At 37.0% G+C, this 25197-nt stretch overlaps 1 protein-coding gene and 1 long non-coding RNA gene across 2 annotated transcripts in view; one reads left to right on the top strand and one right to left on the bottom strand.

The window, feature by feature from the left end:
• Positions 1-9481, bottom strand: part of ARID4A (AT-rich interaction domain 4A) — a 57799-nt gene extending 48318 nt beyond the window's left edge. The window contains exons 1-5 of the mRNA XM_052646672.1: positions 9443-9481; positions 8285-8338; positions 6415-6525; positions 4073-4138; positions 2985-3075 (exon numbers count right to left, since the gene is read on the bottom strand). Of these exons, the coding sequence (XP_052502632.1) occupies positions 2985-3075; positions 4073-4138; positions 6415-6525; positions 8285-8290 (274 nt within the window). The 5' untranslated portion in view covers positions 8291-8338; positions 9443-9481. The remainder of the gene's footprint in view (positions 1-2984; positions 3076-4072; positions 4139-6414; positions 6526-8284; positions 8339-9442) is intronic.
• A 561-nt stretch (positions 9482-10042) lies between these two features.
• On the top strand, positions 10043-18103 carry LOC128054858 (uncharacterized). Its single transcript, XR_008200020.1, has 4 exons — positions 10043-10185; positions 11227-11284; positions 13920-14002; positions 18064-18103. It is a non-coding gene; the product is annotated as an uncharacterized LOC128054858 (long non-coding RNA).
• The last annotated feature ends 7094 nt before the right edge of the window (positions 18104-25197 follow it).

Below are 25197 nucleotides of genomic sequence, written 5' to 3'. Positions count from 1 at the left end.
TCCTTTACATTTTCCTTATTTTTCACTGTTTCCCTCACATTTTCCTTATTTTTCAAATATAGTGTGTTATTTTTATATTCTAAAAAAGCAAAGGAACAGTTAAAGAATGTCTCACTGACAGTTGAATTTGGCAGGATTTTTGATGACTGGACAGATTAACAGTACAATTACATACATTCCTCATCTTTAATGCAAGGATAAGAACTGCCAAATGAATGAACTATACTACAAAGGCAGTGTTTTAGTATAGGAAGAGGAGATATTTCCAAGTCTCAAACCTCCCCCAACCCTGTCCAAAATCCATGAACTGGTGTTATTCATCATTCAAAACTTAGAGGGCAAGGTAATACTACATTTTTTTAATTGAGTTATGGTAGATCCATAATCTCTTTAAAAATTTATTGTTATAATAGGAAAAATTAAATACCTGTATTATATAGTTAATATTACCTTCTCAGATAACTTTTTGATAACTAATAATTATAACTCCTATTTTATCCAAACTATTAGTGTGGTATCCCCTTTTGTTTCATTTTTTAATAGTTTGAGATAATTTCAAGTTCTTTTAAAACCAAAAATATCATTGAGAACATTAATAACACTTTTGTATAACTTTCTGATTCTAACTATGTTAACACTTTTCAGAAATCAAGAAAAATTACAAAAGGAGAATTTAAATCCAACAGATAAGTAAGCACCCAATTATAAATACAGGAAGTCTGTGATCCATGAGAGATCACACATTTTATTTTGCCACTTTCTAACTCTGATCCTTCTTTATGTGGTCTGCATCCTTCAATATCTAAACACTCTATACAGCAGAGTGCTACACTGAGTCTCCTTAAAAGAATAATACCTCTTACCGTTTTAAAACTTTTTGATCACTGTGTCTCACTACACAGATGCAAAGATCTTATTTTGCATTTTTCTCCCAAATTAGTTTCTGTTTTGACAAATGTGGCCTGTTTTCATAACTGTGTACAACCTGCATTAGATTCACCCAATGCACTTATAAAAGAAATTCCTGGGTTGCCATCCTAGACCTGCTAAACTGGAGAGACCTGCGGTCCTCAAATTCTCATTTTTTTAAAACTAGCACCATGTGAGTCTTATGTACACCATTTGATACATGAATCACATGCAATTAAGATTCTAAGTTCTTGGAGGAAAAAAAATCATACAATTTCTTCTGTAATTACCTGTCATAGAAAATCACCACAGAGAATGCTCAGTATCAACTAGTTTTTTTAAGTATTAATACTAAAATGCCATTCATGTACAGGATAGAAATAGCTATTCATAGTTGAAGTATTATTCTGGGGTGCAGAAGTCCAAAATGTGAAAACCTAAAAGTATTGCTTCTGTAAAAGCTGAGCATTATATCATTAAAACTTCACAAGCACTGTGAATGTAACCTTGATATTAAGTATCAAACAGGATATATATTAGTATCTGAACATGCATCATATAATGTGCCATGCTTCTGCACATATCAACTCCTTTAATTTTCACCATTGCTTTATTTAATACAGCAAAATTGCATCTACCTAATCTATAAGAGTTAACTTTAAACTTAGTTTTAAATCTCTTAACAACTATCAATGGCCACAACCAACCCTTCTAAAAACATACAGTTCAGAATAATAGCACCATTGTGAACCAACATCAACTTCTAGGAGGTCTAAGAATAAAAATGGTTAGAAAATAATAGATACATAGTGCAGATTGCTACTATTAATAGAAGCCACAGCATAACACAAATTTTCTTTGTCTTATGTACAAAGTACAATTTTCACCTAAAGACTGTTCTTCACATCTCTGAGCATCAACTAGAGATGAATGATTTTTATCCAAAGCAACAAATCAGGTAAACTAAAAATAAATCTAAAGGGTCATTTCTTTTCCTTCTGCAGGGAAACCACAATATTATAATTACATCTTTTATACCAAGACATACATGTATAAACCAAACAATGCCATAGATGTTCAGTGTGGAGCCAAGGATAGGATGATATCTGCAGGACTGCGTTGTTTCAAAGTACTGAAAGGAGACTCGGAAATATTAATTGTTGTTATTCTCATCAGCACAATGACAGCAACTATGTAGGTACTATATTCAGGTTTGCATTTATATGTACTGCGACACTTGTTGCTACTCACTAAAGTTTTTTAAAGTCAGCATAAGCGTATGCATCAAATGTTAAGAATGTATTTATATTAGCAGCATATATTGTTGTTGTTTAGTTGCTAAGTTGTGTCCCACTCTTTTATGACCCCATGGACTGCAGCCCACCAGGCTCCTCTCTCCATGGGATCTTCCAGCCAAGAATACCAGAGTGGGTTGCCATTTCCTACTTCGAGGGATCTTCCCGACCCAGGGACCGAACCTGTGTCTCCCATACTGGCAGGCAGATTCTTTATTGGCAGGGAATGACCCAGTAGCATATATATCTTTCTTGAAAGGTGTTAAGAGTCCTGACTACATAGAAAATCAAAAATTAAGCTATGATCATCTACGCTTGAATCTACTCTGGCCAGGACTTTTTCAGTCTGTGAATTCTATGGTAACATCTGTATTACCCTTATACAAAGCAGGCAGCAAGACAATGTAAGACTGCAACTATGCAATTTTAATTCCAGAAAAAGTTTAAAAAGTCTGATGACTAAGTTGTACTGACTTTTCTAAAGGAAGAAAAATCACCATAGAATTTAACTCTCTTGAAGGGAAATATCAAGATAACCTAAAAAAGGAGTACACTCTTGGATGAAATAACCCTAAGCGGCCAAGTTACTGTAAAGAGATAATTGATAATTACCATTAAGGTGTCATTAAAATTTTACCCATCTGTATCAAGTAAATTGACAAGAAAAAGTACTTATTTCTCCGCCAATATAATGTTTCAATGTATTTACAACACAGAGGTATATATATATATGAAACCCCCCAAATTAAATCCTTTCTATTAAATTACTTAACTACTTACCCACAGTATACCAACTAGCATCTGTCAACTTGCTGATAACAGCTTCCTGAAAGGATCCATCAGACGTCCTTGTTTCAACAATAGCTCCAACCTAAAAACATAAAATCAAAATTTCATCATCAAATTTAAATAAATAAACTAAATCACTCCTACCAACCATATGACCTGGGTAAAAAAATATATCTATTTATCTTACATTCCCAGAGATCTTTATCATTTATAGTGCTCTAACATTTATCATGCAGTTCCAGCCCCAAAACACTGAGGCTTATGTTAAGACAGTTATTATCACCCCATTTTATACATTGGAAATTGTGACTCAGGAAGAGAAAATAATCTGCAAAGAATCCAGGATGAGAACCCAGTCTTTTAAGTCTTATTTCAGAGCTCTTTTACTATATCATATTGCCTATAAGAAAACTGTGGAGTATAAGAACCAAAAACCATAAAGATAACACAAAAATAACTTCAATTTTCTTTCATAGAAATGTTGACTATTGGATTCAGCATTTATATTTAAGGGACCTTTTAAATAAAGTTTCACCTGGATACAGAGAGATGGACCAGTTGAACTTCTTCCAGCTTCCAGACCTTTTTATATCAGATATTAACTGAAGTGGTACTTTGACATAACAAAGATTTATAACATAAACAAATGGCCAGACATGGATGGAAAACATAATGTAGGCATTCATTAAACTGAATTATTAAGTCAACATAGTTTACTTGGTAAGTCTGAACAACAGAATATTCAGACTTTTTTTAGTATAGCACACTTAACAACTTAAACCTCTGTGGTAACAATATGAAAAACAAAATAAAGTATTCAATCCCAGAAATCAAAACAAAAAGCAGTGAAACTCATATTCATATGTATTAAAATACTCTTCTTAAAGACACTCAACATTCTTAAACTAAGGATACAGACACTGTTAATGTCATAATTTATATTAACTATACAACACCTCATTTGTATTGCTGTTTTCTAATTAACATTTAAAAGTGTATGTACACATGTAAAATTCAGTAAATCATTGTATGGATTTATGACTAATCGTTTTAGATTTTAAACTGTACAAAATACGTACTCTTAAAGGACCCTTTACTTGGTCATCTTGCACCAATTGTGTAGTATTATCCTGTTTCAGGAGTACCTAAAAAACATTTTTGCACAACAGTTCACATGTTACTTTTAAAATAATCTATTTATGGTAACACTGTAACAAAATGTCTTTAAGCATTTTCTTAGCATCCTGTGGTTACCTCTGGTATGATACTTATTACATTGTCTTATGTTTGTTTTTATTGTCTCTCCCATTAACTGTGAGCTCCCTGAGGGCTAGAATCCTCTTTCATCACTGTATCTGCAGCAGTTAGCAAGTATCAATCCATATCATAAGCACTTAATAAATATTTGCAGAATTAACTATACAAGATTTATAATCTGTAGTGATTACAGTAAAACTTTAAAACTGCCTTCATTTCTTTTTATCAAAGAGTCATAAAAGTTCATATCATCACCAAGGTTATTACCCCCCAAAATAAAAACAGTATCAAACTTTATCCCCTATATGCAAGGTAAACAAATTAAGAACAGACATTTTCTGGTTCTTTATAAAATAAACCTAAATAGTAGTATGATAAGCAATTTAGTCACAAATAAGTGTTCCTTTCTATTACAGATCATCCTACATATATAACTTGTTCTATTAAGAGAGGGACTTCCCTGGTGGCTCAGACAGTAAGGAATCCACCTGCAATACGAGAGACATGCAGGAGATCTGGGTTCGATCCCTTGGTTGGGAAGATCCCCTGAAGGAGGGCATGGTCACCTGCTCCAGTGTTCTTGCCTAGAGAATCTCCTGGACAGAGGAGCCTGGCGGGCTACAGTCCATGGGGTCACAAAGAGTTGGACACAACTGAGCCCCTAAGCATAGCATATTAACAGAGAGGGTTGATGGGAGAGGGAAACTGAAACGGAACAAGTACCCAATAAGGAGAAACTTCAGATTCTAGGTAATTTATGTATGATAAGACCTCCTGGAACAAGCATGGCATTGATTTTAAATTCAGTAAGTTAATCTACAAAGAGCTATGATGCTAACAAAAAGTTAAAATTCTCAAACGAATTCCAAGCAAATATTTGGTAAGCAGATCCTGTATAGCTGATATTGTAAAAAAAAAAAGGATATAATGAAACAAGAAATTAATGAATGTCAAATGATATCCTAACAATACTTGAGAAAAGTTTCAACATCAGATGGGAATTTAAACAGAAAGTTTATAGTAATCCTAGATAAATCTATTTGCCCGCCACACAAATCTCATTCCTCTAGTTCAACGGTTCTCAAACTTTAACATGCATCAAAAACACCTAGGGGCTTGTTATGACACAACCATTGGACCCCACCCTCAGAGTTTCTGATTCAGTATGTCAGGGGCAGGGACCTAAGAATTTGCATTTTAAACAAGTTCTTAGGCGAGGCTAATGATGCTGGTCCTGGACCCACTGTTCATTCATTTATTCAACATTTCATTTATTCAACACATTTTAAGCACCCACTATGTAGAAGACACTAATCTAGGTATTCAAACAGAATAAGACAAACAATTTCTCCTTTCACAGTGCTTAATTTTTGTAGGAAAGCAAATTGCAAAACTGAAAGTAGAGCATGATCCAATGAATAATAGTAAAAACAACACTTGTTATTGAAAGGCACAGGCCCAAATCTAGAACACATCAAATCTCTTTGGCATACTATCAAAAAGGACTTTTACGAATTTTATTATACAGCTCTAGAATGTTAAAAATGTTTATAATAAGCATGGATTACTTTTGTAGTCTAAATAACTAAGATTATTAAAAACATTTATATAGAAAAATTGCTTGGGGGAAACATAAAAATGATACTAGTGTTTCTGAAGTAAACTACTGGTTTTACTCCTTCAGTACTTTTCTATGTTTCCAAATACTGTACAAGAATAAGTAACTATTTTTCTGGCCATAAAAGCATCTTAAAAATAGAATTCTTAAATCATTTTTAATGCTGTCTTGAAAGTATACTTCCCATGGTTTTGTTTTTAGTAATCTATTGCTTTTTCTAACTACTTGAAATTGCCTCTACCTAAATAATAAGCAAGGGAAAGATAACAGATTATAGCCCACCACAAATAGGAAAGATCCAAATAATGGGAAGTACCATGAGTACAGTATTTTCATAGCAGCAGTTTGGAATAATTTCTCATTTTGAGTTATTTCCCAGTTCCTAATGTGCCTTTCCTACAGTTTTGTATACAACAGTTTTTCACATATTAATGATTCAGTAAGTGAAGTAATGATTCAATAAATAAAGTGTTGATTTGCAGTCTCCTCAACCCTAATTCTCTTCAACTGAGTTAATAAAGCTGTTGCATTAAAAAGAAAAATTACCTTAACCTTTACCAGCCTTTTCACAGTCTTAATTTTTGCCTCACAGAAGGCACCTCGGTACTTGGCGCTGACATCAGTTCCCACTGTCAGGTAGGCAGGCTCATCCGCCGCCTGATGAAACAAAGATGAAATATTAAAGTCACTACTGTTTTCCCCAACTCCAACCCCGTCTCACTGAAAAGTTCTATATTTCAAGTAGTAGGAACATTAACATTATTTGCTTATTAATATCATTAATAATTTGAAAAATATTCCTAAAGCACTTTATTAGCAATCCTTTACTTAATAAACTATATCTTGATAACATAAACATTTTAAATTGTAACTATAAAGTATCAGTAGGGAAATATAATGTTTTCTCATTCAGGTACAAAATGATTCAACAATTTTACAATATATTTAAGAAATGAAAAAATTTAAAAATTCAAAAAAGTCTATTTGTATTGTCTCATAGAATTTTAAGTTATTCACTTATGGCCTCCTGAAAATCATATTTTCAAATTAAAAGAAATATGCTATTAAAATTAATACTAACTAGTACATAATTAAATGTTTAATATAGTTACATAAAGGCAACATTTTGGATATACTATAACAGTATAGATAATTAATGAAGCCAATATTTTTGACAAAGAGAGCATTATTTAGAAAAACCATTGGCTAAGTGCTGCATTTTAGAGCTTCAAGTCTAAATTATCTGATTAATGCAGAGATGTGAATTGATGGTAGTAGTACCAAGTTTATTACACTAATCTTGGTATATATTTTTTTAAGTTTCAGAAAGAAATACTTGCTTTCAGCAAATGGTCATGATCAGAATGATACATTCAAAGATGTGAGAAATATCATTTCTCCATTCATTTTAATCTTGATAGTAACAGAATAATTGCTATCTCAGTCTGTCACTTTACCAACTTTTTTCAAAAGTATATGTATACAAATTCAATTCAACATTGCTAAGTGCAACAGTGACAGTGTACAGTTTAGAGAAATACTTTCAAGCAGAAAATGATTTTTCATTCTATTTTCCCAACTAACATTAAAGAAGGTACACTGTCACTTCAAAACTTCAAGGAGATAGGAAAGCGAGAGGAAGTTTGGGAAAATACTGTATTTCAGAGCTCAATACACTGAAACAGTAAATGAGTAAGAAATCAAATGTAAAGTTAGTGCATTTATGAATAATGCAAATTGATGAGAAATACTTTTTGCAAATATTCAACGCCTCAGAACTACAGGTTGATATACCTTCCTTTCCCTTTAAACATCACAGGATGTCTGCAATATCAGCTGTCTTCAGAAGAATCTTTTTTAGGTTGGGTATATGTTTAAAATATTTACTGTAAGGACTGAACTGAAATTAAGTGCTATTAGTTATGATAATAATATACAAAATTTAGTTTTCCTTCACCTTCAAGTATATTCTAGCCACAAAATTTCACTTTAGCCCCAGAAGAAATGATATGTCCCTAACACAATACACACATTCCTTCTTTAGAAAATCTCACTGGGACTGGGGAAGAAAAAAAATTCAAAAAATCCCCCAAAGAACCAAAGCAGGACAAAAGCTTTACTTCTGCAAAGGGTACTGCCAACACAGGAAGTGTTTAAAAATACTAGCCCACTGGACAACAATGGGAAGGCTGCAGCAGCCTGTCCAAAGTGCTAACTGCTTCGGAGAGGGGCCAAACTGACCGCATTTAGACACAATGATCATCTCTTACCCATTCAACACGTCCTCATTTTCAGAAAGCTCTGCTTAGTAGAGGAATCAATTTTGAGTAGCCAAAAAAATGACATTCCACAGCACCAGCCTCACGACAGGCAGTGTTCAGGGGACGAGGTTCCGAGCAGCGTCGACTCCACTTACCTTCATTTTCACTGGCGATCTGTGGGGTTCCAGCTCAACGAGCTATCTTCGTCGCTATAACCAAGGGGAGGAGAAAGACAGGCACAGAATCAGTCAACGGAGGGGAGCGACCCGGGTAAAGAAAGTAAACAAACGCCAGCGGGGAGGGGCAGAACGCTTACCAGGGAAAGGATAAGATCCCCTCCGAGGGCAGCCAGGACGCAGGAGCCTAGAGAGCGGCGAGAACCCCACCGGCGCCAAAGGGCAGCGGGTTCCACCGCGGAGTTCGCCAGCGGCCCACCGCGCCCCCGCCTCGCTAGCCACTTTGACCCGGAATGCTCAACTCAGTGCCCCCGGACGGGTTGCTCCGGAGAAGGGCAGAGCGCCGTTTGGGCTTCTCCGGGCTCCTCGCAGGCACGGCCGCCCAGCCTTCTCTCGGCCGCCCCCCGGATACCCCGACTTCGGCCCGCGCCCCGCCTCCGCCGCTCGGCCCCCTCGGCCCGCCCCGGGCCCGCGGTGGCGGCAGCGGAGTGTCACGGCGCCATTGCTCTCCTTCCTCCGCTCTGCACCATGTCAGGAAGGAGAAGCGCTTCTTCACCCAATGGGGCAGGGGCCGTGGCCTTCAGCCTGGAGGCGCGCGAGGGAGGGCAGACCCGCGAGGGAGAGAGGGCTGGGCGGGGGGGGGGGGGGGCGGAGAGGAGGAGGGGAGGTGGCCCGGACAGGGTGTGGGAGGGGAGGGGAGCTGCACAGCGGCAGCCGCCGCCTCCTCCCCGCGCCCGCCTCAACTTTTTGTACAGCCCAGAGCGGTACCAGCCAGCAGCCCCTCGGGTCCTGCCACGGACTCCACCCGGGAGGACGCACCGCGGAGTTGGGGGGCCGGCTTCCCTAATCAGCCCGCTCCTCGCCTCGCGGAAGCAAACTTAGCGGCGCGACCAGCCCCACAGCCATTTTCCCGGGGAACCTGGGGAAGCGGCCGAGGAGGTTGCTGCGGAGGCTGTTCTTGCAGTTGCTGCCGCTGCTCCACGACTAGCCCCTTCACCGGTGCTCACCGCCCCGCTTGCCAAGCATCCCCCTCCCCACCTCCTAAGCTTCCAACTGCACCGGGACCCCGGGCAGCAGCGCCAGCTGCTAGTGCCGCTTCGTCCACTCAGTACCCTCGCTTCCCTTCTCCTCACCTACCAACTGTGGGTGAAGTGCTCGCTGTCAGCTCCCGAGTCCTCCGCCCCGCTGACCCCCGTGGGCCCCCGTCCGGGAAGCACCACTCCCGGCCGCGGCGGCAGTTCCTGCGCCGGGTTCCCCACTCGCCCGATTTACTGCCACAATCCACCAAATAACAAGCTGTTGAGCAGACTCGCTTCTACACGAACTCCTATTGGCTGCTCATGACGCCGAAGAGTTTCGGATTGGAGTTCGCTACCTGCCGTCCTCATTGGATGTAGCTCTGAAACTTCACGGATTGGTGCGAAAAACAGCAGGTAGGACATTTTCCACTTATGATTGGCTGTCTCCGAAGACTAACGTTACTGGAGAATCAGGTATTGAGTAAGCAAGTCTTGAAAAATGATTGGTAAATACGACTACGGATGTGCTCGACTGAGCACTGATTGGTCAATTGAGGGGTCAGGAAGAGCAGTGCGGCACGAGGATTGGCGGTGGAGTGTCCCATGGAAACCGAACCCGGAGCTGCGGCCAGGACTTACACGGGGGCGGGGCAGGGTCTTTCCAAGGCGCCTGCGCTGAACCAGCTTCTCGGCGCCATTTTGTCTGGGCAGAGGTGGCCGCAGCTGTATCGCATTTTATGTTTCTGGCGAGAGGAGAGCGGAATCTATATCCCGTGAATTCATTTAACTGCGGCAGCCATCCGCCGGTTCCTCCAGGGCAGCACCTAGTGAAGGTCGGAAGAGTCCGGATCTCTCAGAAAGGTCAGTTGAAAGCGGTGGTTGTCCGCTTGACTGGGGGATGGCGCAGCTCTAGCGGCACCGGCACCGGAAGTGAGGGGGCCGCGCGGCGGCCATAGCAGAGATCTCCCTGCGTCGGGGTGGGGAGCTGGTCGCGGGCGGGGGCGGGGGACGGGCTAAGAGGGGGCGAGGCTTCATCTCCCGCGGCCTCAGAGAAAGGGGCGGAGGGGACGTGCACGTCTCTTTCTCCGGGCTGACCGCTTGGGCTCCTCTCGGGAGGGTGAGGGATTTTCGGGATTCTGCTCATCTCAGAGCAGTGCGTCCTCTCTTTGGAAGTGGTTTCGGCAGCTTGTCATGTTCTGCGACCAAAGCCACCGACTGAAGAAGGTTCCTCACCAGTTAAGATGGGGAGGAGAGGGTTCTTAGTCCCATCCTCCGTGAGCACGCGGTTAAGCAATGAGGAGACAGAAGGAAACGCTGAGTTTGGGTGCTGAGGAATTCGAATTCCCTTGTTAGCACGACTCTGCTGCTCTAACCATAGACAAATGGGAGTGCCAGAGTGCACGGGGCTCACGCTGCTTTTCGAAAGGAAAGAGCAGTGGATTTGCGGGGACTGAAAACATTAAATGAAAGAACCTCCTCGATAGGACTTTGTTAGAGCAGCTATTGATTTTGCTCCATGAGCAAGATCTTGTACTCTGTTTCAGAAAACTCTCATTTGAAATGGTAGGAATAAAGTATTATTGGGCAAGTTATTTTAAAGATTGAAATAATCAAGGAAATGTAAAATATAGACAATAATCCACGTTGACTAAATTTACTCGAGGACATCTTTACTAAAGCTGAATCAATTTTTCACTCGTAACAGTTTTTTCAGAATTATTTGTTAAGGAAATGTAATGCTTATTAATAGTAATTTTATTGAGTCAACTAATTACACTGATTTGAATAGCTGCTTAAAATGATCCTCATAATACTTGTTTTGAACCCAATTGTTGTATTATTGGTGGGGCTCCAGACTAGAAAATGATCCAGTGATTTAATGATTTATTTGGGCTTTTTTAGCAATTGGTCTGAAGAAAACAGAACAGCTCCGTGACAGACATCTGCAAGTATTCCTGAGGTGAGTTCTAATGTCTGTAAAAATGTTTGGAATTGGGGCGAGTGCCTGGAAGGTTTTTTGTGGATCAGTAAGTAGAGCCATAAATAACAAAATCGAAGAGTGGTAGTTTAAAAAGTCTTCAGTCAAGGGTTCAAATGAATCTGTAATTCCCTTCCTGACAGTGATACTTTAGAAGGAAGTCTTAAAGTTAGGACACACATGAATTTGTTTACCCACTCATGCGGTTCCCATTTCTAGAATATTAAGTACTTAATTCTTTTATCAAGGAAAATGGAAATTTTTATGATTTTTTTCCTCCATATTTACTAATGTGGCATATAGAAAAGATGTTTCAGTAAGAATTTGGAAGTTAACCTTTTTTTTTTTTCTAAGGAAATTATAGAATATGTAGTACTGTTCAGCTTCCCCAGGGGGTAATCACCTGTAATGCCACTGCCTGACTTAAAACTTATTATCTGATCCAAATAATGCCTGTCAGCGGCGTTTGAGAAAAAAGAGAAGTGTCTTGTATCACCACCACCAAAAGGTGATTGCAGTTTATACCATACTTATATATTATTCAGAGAGATTTCTCTTTTTCTCTGGTTTTGTTTTACAAAAATAAAGGACATTCTAGTCGTGCTCATTTTGTCATTCAGGTTTTTTTCTTTGTGGGAAATACTGGGAACATATGTGTTCATAGTTGCATAGTGTTCTGTAGGATAAATGTACCATATTTTATGTAACCAGATCTCTTAATTTTTGTAATAGCAGTAATATGTCTAAATATCCTTGTGCATGTTTTACAAAAGATATTCTCTGAGAACTGGTGTCTGACTAAAATTTCTACGCATCTAGGTATTTCCTGACATGCCCGATTATTTCTTCAGAATAAATTTCTAGAAGTGGAAATAAAAGGGCAAAGAAATCATACCACTGTCCATCAAAGCGTTTGCTCTTACTTTCTTTCTTGTCCTTTTTCCTTTTATTACTCTCTTTCCTCTCCTGCCCTCCTTTTCTTTATATAATTTAGCTTTATTTTTGAGCTTTATCTCCTGGGTCTGTTTAGTCAGGTTAAATTATCAGTCTTTTGTGTCACCCATATAGTAAAATAAATGAGAATTTTTTGGACCTTTTAGGCGTATATTCTTAAAATTTATTTTTTTGCTCCAGTACAGTTAGGTGTTTATACAGTGAAACATTTTGTTATGCAAAAGCAACATTTCAAATTACTAAAACCAAATTATTTTTATGGTAGAGTTAGTTGAGATTAGGTATGTTTCCATGTAACCTTCCTGAAAGTGAAGTGAAAGTCGTAGTTGTGTCCAGCTCTTTGCAACCCCATGGACTATACAGTCCATGGCATGGAATTCTCCAGGCCAGAATACTGGAGTGGGTAGCCATTCCCTTCTCCAGGGGGTCTTCCCAACCCAGGGATTGAACCCTGGTCTCTTCCTCATTGCAGGCAGGTTCTTTACCAGCTGAGCCACCAGGGAAGCCCAAGAATACAGGAGTGAATAGCCTATCCCTTCTCCAGCAGATCTTCACGATCCAGGAATTGAACTGGGGTCATTCCCAGGTGCTTTTGTACTCATAAGACCCTCTGTGTGCCTCTCTCATCACGTTTAATCACTGTTACGTTACCCTACCTGATATATGTATGCTATCACTATTTCTTATGAATCTTTATGTACTTTTATATAGAAAACATGAAATAAGCAGACTTATGTTTTCTTTAACAGTAATTCTCTTCTGAAAATTTGTATTTCACCAGTGCCAGCTTAACTTTCAAATTTTTTTAATGTTTTAAATACTTGATTTAGTACTTGAGTTGAATTGTAATTGCTCATGTAATCAAGATTTAGAAAACCATTAAGAATAGTTTAATAGACAAATTCATGACATTTGTCTTTTTAAGATTTTATGATACTTTAGTGGAAGGTAACTAGACGTGAATATTAACTGAACATTTATAAATCATCTCTTAGGAATAAATGAAAGAAAATTAATTTTGATAGAACTGGTTTTTGTAATCTATTTCAGTGAGCCCAAATTGTTAGAATAATGTTTCTACAATTGGCAAGTTTTTAATAATGTTTTTATGAAGAAAAACTGTTTTGAAAGCAGAATATTTTATTTATTTGGTCAAGGATTCAAATGAGCGTGTAAAATCAGCTTCATGGACATGATATCTTAGGGGCTTCCCCAGTGCCTCAGTGGTAAAGAATCCATCTGCAGCATGGGAATTGCAGGTTTGATATCCCTGGGTCGGAAATAATCCCCTGGAGGAGGGCATGGCAGCCCACTGCAGTATGCTTGCCTGGAGAATCCCATGGACAGAGGAGTCTGGTGGACTACAGTCCGCAGGGTTGCAAAGAGTCAGACAAGACTGGAGTGACTGAGCATGCACATGTGGTATTTTAGACTGAAATCTCAGAATTAGAGCATCTCTATGAATTTTTTTACCCATTGATGGTGTTCCCATTTCTGAATTTTTAATGACAGAGCACAGTGAATATTTTAGTGATTTTTTTTTTTTTTTTTTTTAACGTATGGTAAAACATTTGACATACAAAGGTCTCATCAGGAAAAGTGTCTATTTTGTGTTGGGGGGGGGTGCCATATAGCATACTCAAAAAAGTCTTTTGTCTTCTAGAGGGAGCCTCACTCTGAAAAAATGGAAAGGTGTTCCAGTTTTTAAAAGACCTGGATCTGCTATCTGTTGAAATTATATTTCTGGTATGCAATTTTACTTAAATATTCTTTAGTAATCAAGATGGGCCTTGTTAGTATTATATGTCTGTCTCTTTAAAAATGATAGAATTTGTCCCACTGTACAGTTATCTCTGAATGTCTGTATATTGAAAAGTAGAGCAAATTGCTATGTTGAGTGTAGCTGCTTTCCTAATGGTTTCATTTTTTGAAAAGTTACTGAATTTGCTTATTTGCAGCCAAAGCAGCCTTCGTCAAACTATATGATCTTTTGCCCTAGTAGATGTTTTCTTATTTTGATTTAAATCATGGCGTATGAGAAAAATAGATTTGTCAGAGTTCAGTATATAGTTAAATCTAATTGTTTTTTGCAACAAATTGATTTTATAATACAGAACAGAAAGAAATATTTTTAGCCATCATTGAAGACTTTTCAAGGTTAATGATATGTAATATGTAGAATTAGAAGAAAGGAAGTCTTTCTAAGCGGATGAAGGTTGTGAACAAGGATGCAGTACTTAAGAAAAGCTGTGTTTGGGACAACGAGAAAACCAGTTTGGAAAGGATGACTGATTAAAATTTACCTTGGGAATACTGTGTGAAACCAGCTTGTCAAGGTTTCTAGAATTAGTTGCACATCAGAATTTTATATAGTGCTTGTGTTGTATAGGTTTGGAAATTTCTAGAGGGCCTTGCGAACTGGGACGTGAGCAGAAAGTGATTATTTTTTTATTTTCAGATTTTACAAATCAAGATGGAATTTAAAAATTACTTCTAATCCCACCCTAACATTAGATTTTTTAATTTGCTTCTTCCAGTCTGTGCACATACAGTTTTTTTTTAGACTTAGAGAAATTTTTGTTTTTCTTCATTACTTAATATTGTAATAGGTATTCAATATAACTGCACGGCCTCCACAGTAATTTTAATGTCTGAAAGTTTTCCATCAAACTGTTTCCATCTAACTTTATTTTTCTATTGTTTACCCATAGAAAAATTGTGCTATAATTATCATCTATGCACAAAGAGTATTTTCTGTCTTTTGCACTGTTCTTTTAGGATTGATTTAAAAGGTTTAAATCATGGCATAAAAATGTGTGAACATTTTTGTGACTCTGAAACGTTGCCATGTTGTTTTCCGAAAAGAGTTAAAATTTACATTGTCACCTTTCCTGTGAGTTTAACTACCAGCCTTGGGTAGCCTTTAATTATAATCATTTTTGCTGATTCAATAATATGTTGAACTCTTTCTTTGTAATATTTTTGTTGTTAGCTAATGAAATGGGACCTTTAACCATAATTTCACTTACTGATTCTTAGCAGTGGACAAGTTGTCTATTCAAGGCTTTTGTCCATTTATATATATGAGAGTTTTGATATTTTGTTCCCTAATTCTTTTGATTTCATTATATATTTAGTAGTAAGTTGCTGCAGATACTTTTGCATAGAGACTTCCCTTTTGATTTTCATTATTTTTGTTGAGGTTTTTGAGCAGATACAAAATGTATTATTAGAAAATTATTTGGAAACAGTATCCAGTATGACTAGAGAAGTGACACAGGAATTGAAGGTAGGGAAACCATTAAGATACTCTTGCGGGGGTGTCAGCATGAGGTGAAACTAGCGTGAGTAGGGCCTGGAGAGAATAGGTGAGCACGAGAATGAGAAAAAGAGCATTTGATTTCCAGTTGATGACATGTGATTTCCAGTTGATCAGTTGATGACAGAAGTAAAGAAGGAGGAAAACAACGTCAGGATTCTAAAAAGTGGGAAATAGATGGCGCCGTTAATAAACGTGGAAAGGCAGAAGAGACTGCTGGTTGGTAAGGAAGGTGAAATAGGTTTTGACTGCTAGTTAGAGCCTGAACAGTAAGTGTGTGTTCTTCCTTTTGTGAAGGTGCCTGTGAGATCCCTGGGGGATAAGGCATGTGCTGGGCCTTGTATTGTTTTCTGTATTCTGACTTTCTGGCCGTGTGGTGTAGCTTGTGGGATCTTAAACTTCCCCAACCAGTGAAAGTGAGGAGTCCTAACCACTGGACCTCCAGGGAGTTCCCTGTATTCTGACTTTTAATTCCGTTATTCCATTAGATATTTTGGTGCTTTTATTAGGGCTTTCTTAGTTCTGAGTTTCAAAGTACAACTTGGAAAGCAAAGTTGAAATGGATTATTAAGTAAAATAAACGGAGGAAAAACAGATGATTCTTGAACTAAGTTCAAGAAAGGTAACATGTACATTATATCTCAAGTACTCATAACTGGCGGTTTGTGCCTTTTGACTACCCTTATCTAATTCCCCCTCCTCATATTCCCCACCTCTGGTGACCACAAATCTGATGTCTTTGTTTTTGAAGTACAATTGACAAACTACTGTGTGTTGGTTTCTGGTACACAACATAGTGATTCGATATTTCTATACATTTCAGAACGAGTACATTGAAAATTGGTAATTCTAGCTATCATAGTTTTCATTTTTTGAAAAAATTAAAATATTTATCTTGTATATTTCAAAGACTAAGTTACTTAGAAGATTTAGGTCTCCCCAATATCCTCACTAGAATTACAATTTTAAAAATTATTCAGGAATAGCAAAGAAGATACTTGAGCTTTAGAATGTATATATGTGGCCAGGCTTTTTGTGGGGATGGGTGGTTTAGGGTAGATTTCTTAACCTCTGCCTCAGCTGTAAAATAGGGATAGTAATAGAGCTGACTTGGTTAGGGTTAGTATTAAATGAGTTAATAGATGTAAAGTACTTATAATGATGCTAGATATTAGGTGGTGGTGTTAGTGTGTGTGTCCTGTTACATAACATTTGTCATTCCAAGAGAATTTTATATGTATATACAGAAATAAATCATCTAGACTCTTTTGTCTCCCCTTCCTGAAGGTCATAGCAACCTCTCTCAAAACTTCATCCTTCCTCCCTTCAGGTATTATTTGCTGTAGTCACACTAAAACTATCGTGGCTGTCCTGCATAAGCTCTGTATTTTCCCAGTTCTTGGTTTTTATCCATACTTTTCTCACCATCTAGAATATTGCTGTATTGTCAGATATTCAAAAGCTGCTTTTTTAAGTGATGCTTTCTTGATATTTCTGCAGCTATAGGTAATGTGTCCATATGAATTTCATGTATTTCTTTTTGCATAATTTATACCACTTTCTATATTGCTTTATTACCTTTTTGTCTACTTAAATGTCCTTCACTAAGTTATGATATCTTAGAATTGTACCTTATTCACTTTTGTAGGTTTAGAACCTGTCACAGGCCTTGGCACTTAGAAGGCACTCATTTGTGGAGTAACAGTTTATAAAAAAATATAGCAAGCTAAAAGGTGATAGTTAATGGAGAATGCATGCCAGTAAAAATGTGCTTTGTCAGTTTTTGTACACTAGGAACAACCTGCCTGATGAGTTACTTAAAATGAGATCACTTGAGGTTTAGGAAATGGGTCAGTTTCCAGAATGTATAGTCGGCTAGATGACTCTGGGGACTATCCACAGGTCAAGGATTTTCGTTAGAATGATTTCCTATTGCTTTATAAAGGCTAGTGTGTCTAATTAACCACCAGAGGGATTGTTTTTCTGACAACCGAATTTTCACAGGTCTGCCTGCCCACCAATCTTCCTCATTTTCAGTGGTCCAAATTTGTGAAAAGTTTGGCCAGGATTAAGGGTACATCTGCTGCCAGTAACAATATACAAATGACCTGACTCAGTCAATTATTGAACCCATAATCTCTCTCTCCAAGTACATTTTTCTTAGCATAGTACCATAATGTCTCTAGACATGAAAGGAAGAGTAGGCTGAAAATAGGAACTGGATGAGATAGTATTTATATAACTGATACTTAACCCCTGAAAATCAGAAGTATCAGACATTGACTTGATAATTTTAGCACTTTTGGATTTTGCTGCTATTCCTGCTGAATGGGTTCAAATTGACAGAAGCTTTAATGTCCTTACCCAGTCTCACTGTTTTATATCTAACAAGTGTTCTGACAAAACAGATACTTGGAATTATAGCTAAGCAAGGTCATTGATTAATTTCATTTTAGTGATGTTTCTGTTCTGTGTATGTGTCCTACAGATGTGAACCTGCTTTGGAGGAGCAGGAAAATGGACCTGACTAACAATGGTTTACATTTATTTGGTAGGTTTTAACACTTAGAAGGCACTTTGATATATTTTTGTACACTTAAGTGTGATAGCTTAAAAGTGAAGGTACAAACTGTTACCTGAAAATGCTTCTAGTTGTTTTCAGCAGCAGTGAAATTGGGTGTAGAGGGTGGCAACTTGAAATCACGGGGGAGGATTCTTTTTTATTTACGGTGTGTTTGATAATGTGTTATTGATTCTGCTAATCCTAACAGCCCATTTAAGGGTGTATATTTATTTGTAGTTAGGGTGAGTCTTTGTGTTTCTTAGTATTTAGATCCAGACATAAAACTCCTTTCAGTGTGTGTATAGTTTTGGTGGCTTAGCTTTTGGTCAGACAGGGTAAGGAGGGGGATTCTTAAATGAAGTAACAAAAGGAAAACCATCTTCCTGTTTCTTATTTCTCTATGTATCATGTGATACTGTCTTTTTAAGACCTTTAAAATGCCACGGGAAGCTGGGTAACCAAGGCAGGGTTTTGTTGTTTTCTTCTCAGATTTGTAGTTCTGCATTTTATTACAGAGTCACGAAGAACTTAGTCTGTTACCAGTAAAAACTGAAGCCGCAAGACTTGCTTCTCTATGCTGCCAAATACTTCCTGTTTTGTCAGATTTCCATTTAGGGAAAAGAATGGATTTAGAGTAGACAAGCCTGAAAGCATCTCTTCTGAGACTCATTTTGAAAGCTGTCCAAATATCTAGATTGAGGGAGAGGGGGTGGCACAACAAGTCTTCACATGAAGTCATTTGTCAGAAAGCTTCATTTGGCTTATCATGAAAGGGTTGCCAACAAGGAAGAAAAACTTTGTTGTCAGAAGTAATTGCTAAAGTATAAACTTGCCAGCATTGGTGACTTGCCTGTTAGGCTTTCCATGTCAAACATGTTTCAGTCTGTTGAGTGAATTCATTGTATTGCCTGTGAAGGAAGTTTTATCTGTGTTCATTTCCAGTAGACCTTTCCTCTAGAAATATGTAAGAACTGCATTCAGCCATGTTTATTCCATTTACGGTAGGGACAGGTGAAAGATCAAATAGTGATTAATTGAAATGGGCTACCTTGTGAATATTGAATATCTTTGGGGAAAAGGCTGCCGTAAAATGATATTAATCTCTTGTTAAAATAGTAAATAACATTTATGTAAATATAATTCTGTCACTTATTCTTTATCCAGATAGCTCAGTGGTAAAGAATCCACTTGCCAACAGAGGGGATGCAGGTTTGATGCCTGGGTCAGGAAGATCCCCTGGAAAAGGAAATGGCAACCCACTCCAGTATTCTTGGCTGAGAAATTCCATGGGCAGAGCAGCCTGGTGGGCTGTAGTCCGTAGGGTCGCAAAAGAGTCAGATATGACTTAGTGACTAAATAGCAGTAACATTTTTATCCTATGAAATGAACTTCAAATTAGGTGTTAACAGAACATGTAATAGAATATATCAGTAGAAGATGCTTTCAGTGTAAACCTGAATCCCTTCATATTGCTGGTAAAGGAGTCTTGTGTTCAGGTTCTTTGCAATGGCAGAACTGAGCCCACATGTAAAATTTTTTTGACTGTATTGACCTGGCCTGTTTTAAATCAGAGCTATTTTTCTCTCTTGACCTGTTGGTAAAATATAAAAGATGCTCTTTTTTTTATGTTGCTTTTTAATCTCTGAACTCTTACACATTTTTTTTCCTTATCAGCTACCTGGCTCTGTCCCGCTTCATGTTGAAGATGTTCAGCTGACATTGAATCAGTGAGATATTAGAAATCATCTATTATAAAGTTTCTACCATATATTTCTTTTTTTATCTAGTTATGTGCTCCTATTTCTGAAACATGTTACTTTAAAATCCAGTGGAAAAAAGTTTTCCCAAGTACCCATCATGCCCTACAGCTTCATCTTCCATTTTGCTATACATCAGAAATCTAATCTCTTAAAATTTAATAACCATTTGTTGCCATATTCTTAAGCTATACCGAAATCAATGATTCTCACATTTTAGTGTATTCAGTAGCATTACATCAGGTACTTGTTCAAAATAGATTCATGGGACTCAATTCAGATCTCATTAATGCACTTCTTTGGAGATTTATTATGCAGGTGGTCTCTTAACCAGATGGAGAAACAGTAATCTGCTGCATGTGTGCCCATTTGTCATCTCTTCTTCATACTCTTACATGAAATATTCTTTTTACTTTGTTTCAATTATTGACATCTCAGTTTTTTTCCTATAATTGTTGACATCCTTAGTTTTTCTCCTAAATTCAGTGGTTGAAGAGTTTATCCACCAGATATCCAGGAAACGGTTCAAGATGCCTATCCTTATTTGTCAGGATTTATCACTTCCCCTTCCCAAAGCACACACGTTTGGAGGTCAGTATATACATACTGGCTATGTGTACATAATAATACATGCACATGTATTTCTAATATATCTTGCTAGTGATTTTTAAAGGTCTCTTTCCCAAAGGGGGAAGAACTGCATAATACTTAGTTTTATTTTTAGTTTTTCCTGGCAATATGATATATTGTAGACATCTAAATATTTGCATTGAATCTTTACTGTGCTATCACTTGATTGCTGCTGACTCTTAAACCCAGTCTACTAAAGGTGGGTTATTGTTTTTCTATATCAGATTTTCCCATATTACATTAGCCTTAAAGCCCGTTGACTTTTCCCAAAAAATTTAAGTTTTTAATAAATTCCTATTGACTGTATAGTTGAACTCCTTATTTAAATGATTTTTCCTAAAATTCCACTTCATGGTTCCACATAGTAAAAAGTCAAATTCCAATCATACACATCAAACACAAACTCAAGATGTATTAGGGCCCTTGCTCTGTAATAGTCTTTATAATTACACCAGCATTTACTTTAAGAATTGTTATTTGTTGACTGGAAAGGTGTGTGTCTGTGTGTGTGTATGTATAATATGGTGATTACCTCTTACAGAGTTAGGATGGTTAAAGAAAGAACATTAGTTTTATTTGTAATACAAATTTGAGTCTTTTTCCCATTTTTTAAAATCGGGTTGTTCAATTTTTAGAGTTTTTATACATTCTGGTCTGCTATCCTTTGTCAGATGTGATTTATTTTCTCTAGAATCTTTTCCTTTTCATCCTCTTAAAGGAGAGCAGCTTTTAATTCAGGTGATATTCAGTTTGTCAGGTTTTTTCATTTATGTATCATGCTTTTGGTGTATTATAGTATCTGAGAACTCTTCTTTAAACCAGGGTCACAAAGATTCTTTTTTTCATCCAGAAGTTTTAGACTTTGAGGTACATTTTGACTCACCATCACTTTGAGTTAATTTCTGTATATGGTACAAGGTATGGTTTGGTTTTGGGTTAGTTTCTTTTTGTATACAGATGTCCCCGTTGCTCCAGCACCGTTTGTGGAAAAGCACTGTCTTTCTCCACTGATGCGTCTTTTCACTTCTGTCACAATCAACCATGTGTTTAATGAGTCTATTTTTAGACTTTCCTTTTCCATTATAATAATACATTAAATGTATAGTTAAGTCTTGAAATCAGATGGAATAGGCTTTGTAACTTTCTCTTTTTAGAAAATGTTTTGGCTATTCTGATTTCTTTTCCCAAGTAAATGTTAGCAATAGCTTGTTGATTTCTTTACACACACCCCACACATACACTCCCCAAATAAATCACTTGCAAATTTGATTGGGTTTTACATTAAATCTGTAGATCATTTTAGAGAGAACTGACAACAATACTGAGTCTTCCCATAACTTTAGTTCATTTTCTCACCAGCATTTTTAATTTCCAACACAAAATCTTGTACAAATTTAAATTTATACCTTAGTATCCCTGTTTTCGATGTTATTGTAAGTGGGTATAATTATTGTATAGATGAGGGAATAAGTAACTTGGCCAAGCTGAAGTGGCAAAGCCAGTATGAAACCTACATTAGGTTATAAGCCACTATCCTGGTTTTCATTGTGATACTGGTTTTCTTATTCTGAAATCATGGTTATAGTGGTGGCAGAGGAAGCCCTAGTTTTATGGCAAGAAAAATCCCATTACCATGCAGGTATGATTTCTCCAGAGTTTATGGATTTCCTGAGTTTAGGTTTTCTAGATCTGCTCAGATCATAAATCATGCTTATCTTAATTTAGAAGATAAGTACAGTTGTGATCAGTACAGTTGTGAACTAGTATTTTTAGAAGTACAGTTGTGATCAGTACAGTTGTGAACTAGTATTTTTAAGTATATCTTACCCTTTAGTTAACTAGTATGAATTATTTCATTTTTAAAAATACCCTTCGCATTTGAATCCCTACCGTGTGCTCACCAGTACAAAGATGATTTCTTGAACAACTCCCATGGGAGGCTAGGTGGGGTGGAATACATTTATTATAGTAAGTATTAAACACTGTAATAAATACATACACATGGTCAGTAAAAGCTTTTACTTGGTTGCAATTAAGAGTAGCTGTACTCTTGTTTCATGTTTTAGAATTCCTTTTAAAAAATAATTTGAAAACAGTTAAGTGGAAAACATGTAAAGGGCTTTGAGAGGGAGAAATCTGTCAATCATTTCATAAGGATTGCTTTTGCACTTGATGGGGAATCCTTAGGAAAGACCAGTTAATAAATAACCTAGGCATGATAAATGCAATATGGTGTCATACAGTGTAGGAAAGTAAAAAAGGTTCAGTATGAGTTTCATTTCAGAAGGTGAGGAACAATATTTGAGTTTTTACATTAAGACTTCATTTTTTTCGTTTGTGGATTTCTTCTGACTTAACAGCATTTAGATAAATGTATTAATGAGAATTAATTTGTAATCTGAATTTGCTCTTCAAATTTTGAGTATTCTAATGTTTCAATCAGTTAAATATATTGAGGATTTACAACTTAATTTTTCTTATTTTTCAGATCCCCTTGTGAATGATAGAAATGAAAGTGAATGGATAGTCTTATCAGATAAGTGTTTTTTCAGTCTAAATGTATTTTTTTCCATAAGATGGCTCTAGTGGCAATCTTTATTTGAAACAATTTTGTTACATTGTATCATGACAGCTGACATATCAGCATGCACTTTAAAAAATGTTATAAAAATGGGTGAATTTTTGTGTAGCTATTTTAATATTGAAGATGGAAGAAGAAAAACATGTTCAGCATATTGTGCCTTTTTATTGCAAGAAAGGTAAAAATGCTACTGAAACACAAAGATTTATGCAGAGTATGGAGATGGTGCTGTGACTGATCGAACATCTTGCAAGTGGTTTGCGAAGTTTCATATTGGAGATTTCTCACTGGACCATACTCCCGCTTAAACTAGCTAAAATTTGATGAAAAGTGTCTGTAATTAATCAATAGAAAAAGCATAGTCTTCCATCAGGATAACACAAGACTGAATGATGACCAGGCAAAAACTGTCTTAGTTTGGCTGGTAAGTTGATTCGTTTTCCATATTCTCCAGACAGTAAGCCTTCAGATTTACATTTAGTTTGGTCTTTAAAAAATTATCTTAATGGAAAATTTTTCAATTCCCTGGAAGACTGTAAAAGGCATCTGAACAGTTCTTTGCTCAAAAAGATAAAAAGTTTTAAGTTGGAATTAAAAAGTTGCCTAAAAAATGTCAGAAGACAGTGAAATAAAACAGTGACTACATTCTTCAATAAAGTTCTTGGTGAAAAGGAAAAAACGTGTTTGTTTGGTTGTTTTTTTAAACTTAAAAATTGAAGGACCTTTCTGGCCAATCCAGTATTTGTAATCTGTAAGCCAAAACTGTATTCCTTAAAACATTTTTTTTTGATACTAGTATCAAGATTCCTGAAAATAAATTTGTAACCTTGTGAAAGCAAACTGTACCTGCCATTTTTTTCTCTCCCTAAGACCGGTTATACCTCAGTTACAAAGTGCCCATGCAGTTGTACTTAGATTATTTATTAATCCTCTGTATAGTGTATATAGCTAGATATATCTGCTTGGTTTTAGATTTATCTGATTATGTTTTGAAGTGGCTTAACTGCTTAAATTTAAGTTTCATTAGAACCACTGAGTGAACTCCGGGAGTTGGTGATGGACAGGGAGGCCTGGCGTGCTGTGATTCATGGGGTTGCAAAGAGTTGGACACAACTGAGAAACTGAACTGAACGGCTGTTCCAGTGTGAATTTAAGAATAGGTGTACTTAAAGATGAAAATAGAAGATTCGTGTGCCATTCATACTTGGAAGCAGGAAGTATAGTATGGTCAGACACTGGCTTAGGGTATTAAGCTTATTACCCAATTAAATGTTCTTTCAGTGTTTCTCCAAGGCCACTGGGGTCATTCTCAGTTAAATACATGAGTTGTTGTAAAATGTAGCTGATAATTTTACTTAAAAGCAGCCATGATAATGAGAATTGGTTTTTAGTTGTTTGTATAGTAGTTAACTATTCTTGCATGATTTGCTATTTGAACTATACAAATGCTCAAAGTCCAACAACACCCTACTGCCAAACTCTGACCTCAGGAAACTATGACAGTTGAATGGAGTGACACTGGCATGAGGCCAGTATAGGGTGTGTGTATACCTAGCATACTTGGCCTGAGTTCAGATTGTTCCTCCTGTGAGTGCTTCTGTTCCTTGAAGGCCACAAAGCTGATTATACCACTCAATAACAGTTTTTTGTTTACAGAGCACTTACATATGCATTCTAATATATTTTTAAGCATAAAATACGGCTTTTTAAATTTGAACTTACAGATCAAGAAATTTTTTAAGTGACACAATAGGGACTTTCTGAATCCTTAAATCCACTCCTCAAAATAAAAATAAAATTCTAAAGGTTAACAGTGGCTGTTAACGAACAATTACTTCATTAAACACAAAGCTGAGCAGTGGCATCAGTTACCTATGAAGCTGGTAGATGCAAAACACAACAGTCCAGCAGGATATGATACAGATGAGCGATGGGGTTTTAAATTAATCTGATTCCAAGGCCTCTGTCTACAGTATTTTACTAAGGAATTTTACAACAGGCATAAAGCTACATCTTAATGCTGAATAAACAGGTGCTCAATTACCCCCACCAGTTTTGTCAGGCAAATATTAACCAAACTTGAATCGTTAT

The sequence above is a fragment of the Budorcas taxicolor genome, chromosome 10 (genome assembly GCF_023091745.1).
Source record: "Budorcas taxicolor isolate Tak-1 chromosome 10, Takin1.1, whole genome shotgun sequence".
NCBI lineage: Eukaryota > Metazoa > Chordata > Mammalia > Artiodactyla > Bovidae > Budorcas > Budorcas taxicolor.
The sequence above is the reverse complement of the archived record's forward strand: the minus strand, read 5'-3'. Positions and strand labels throughout refer to the sequence as shown.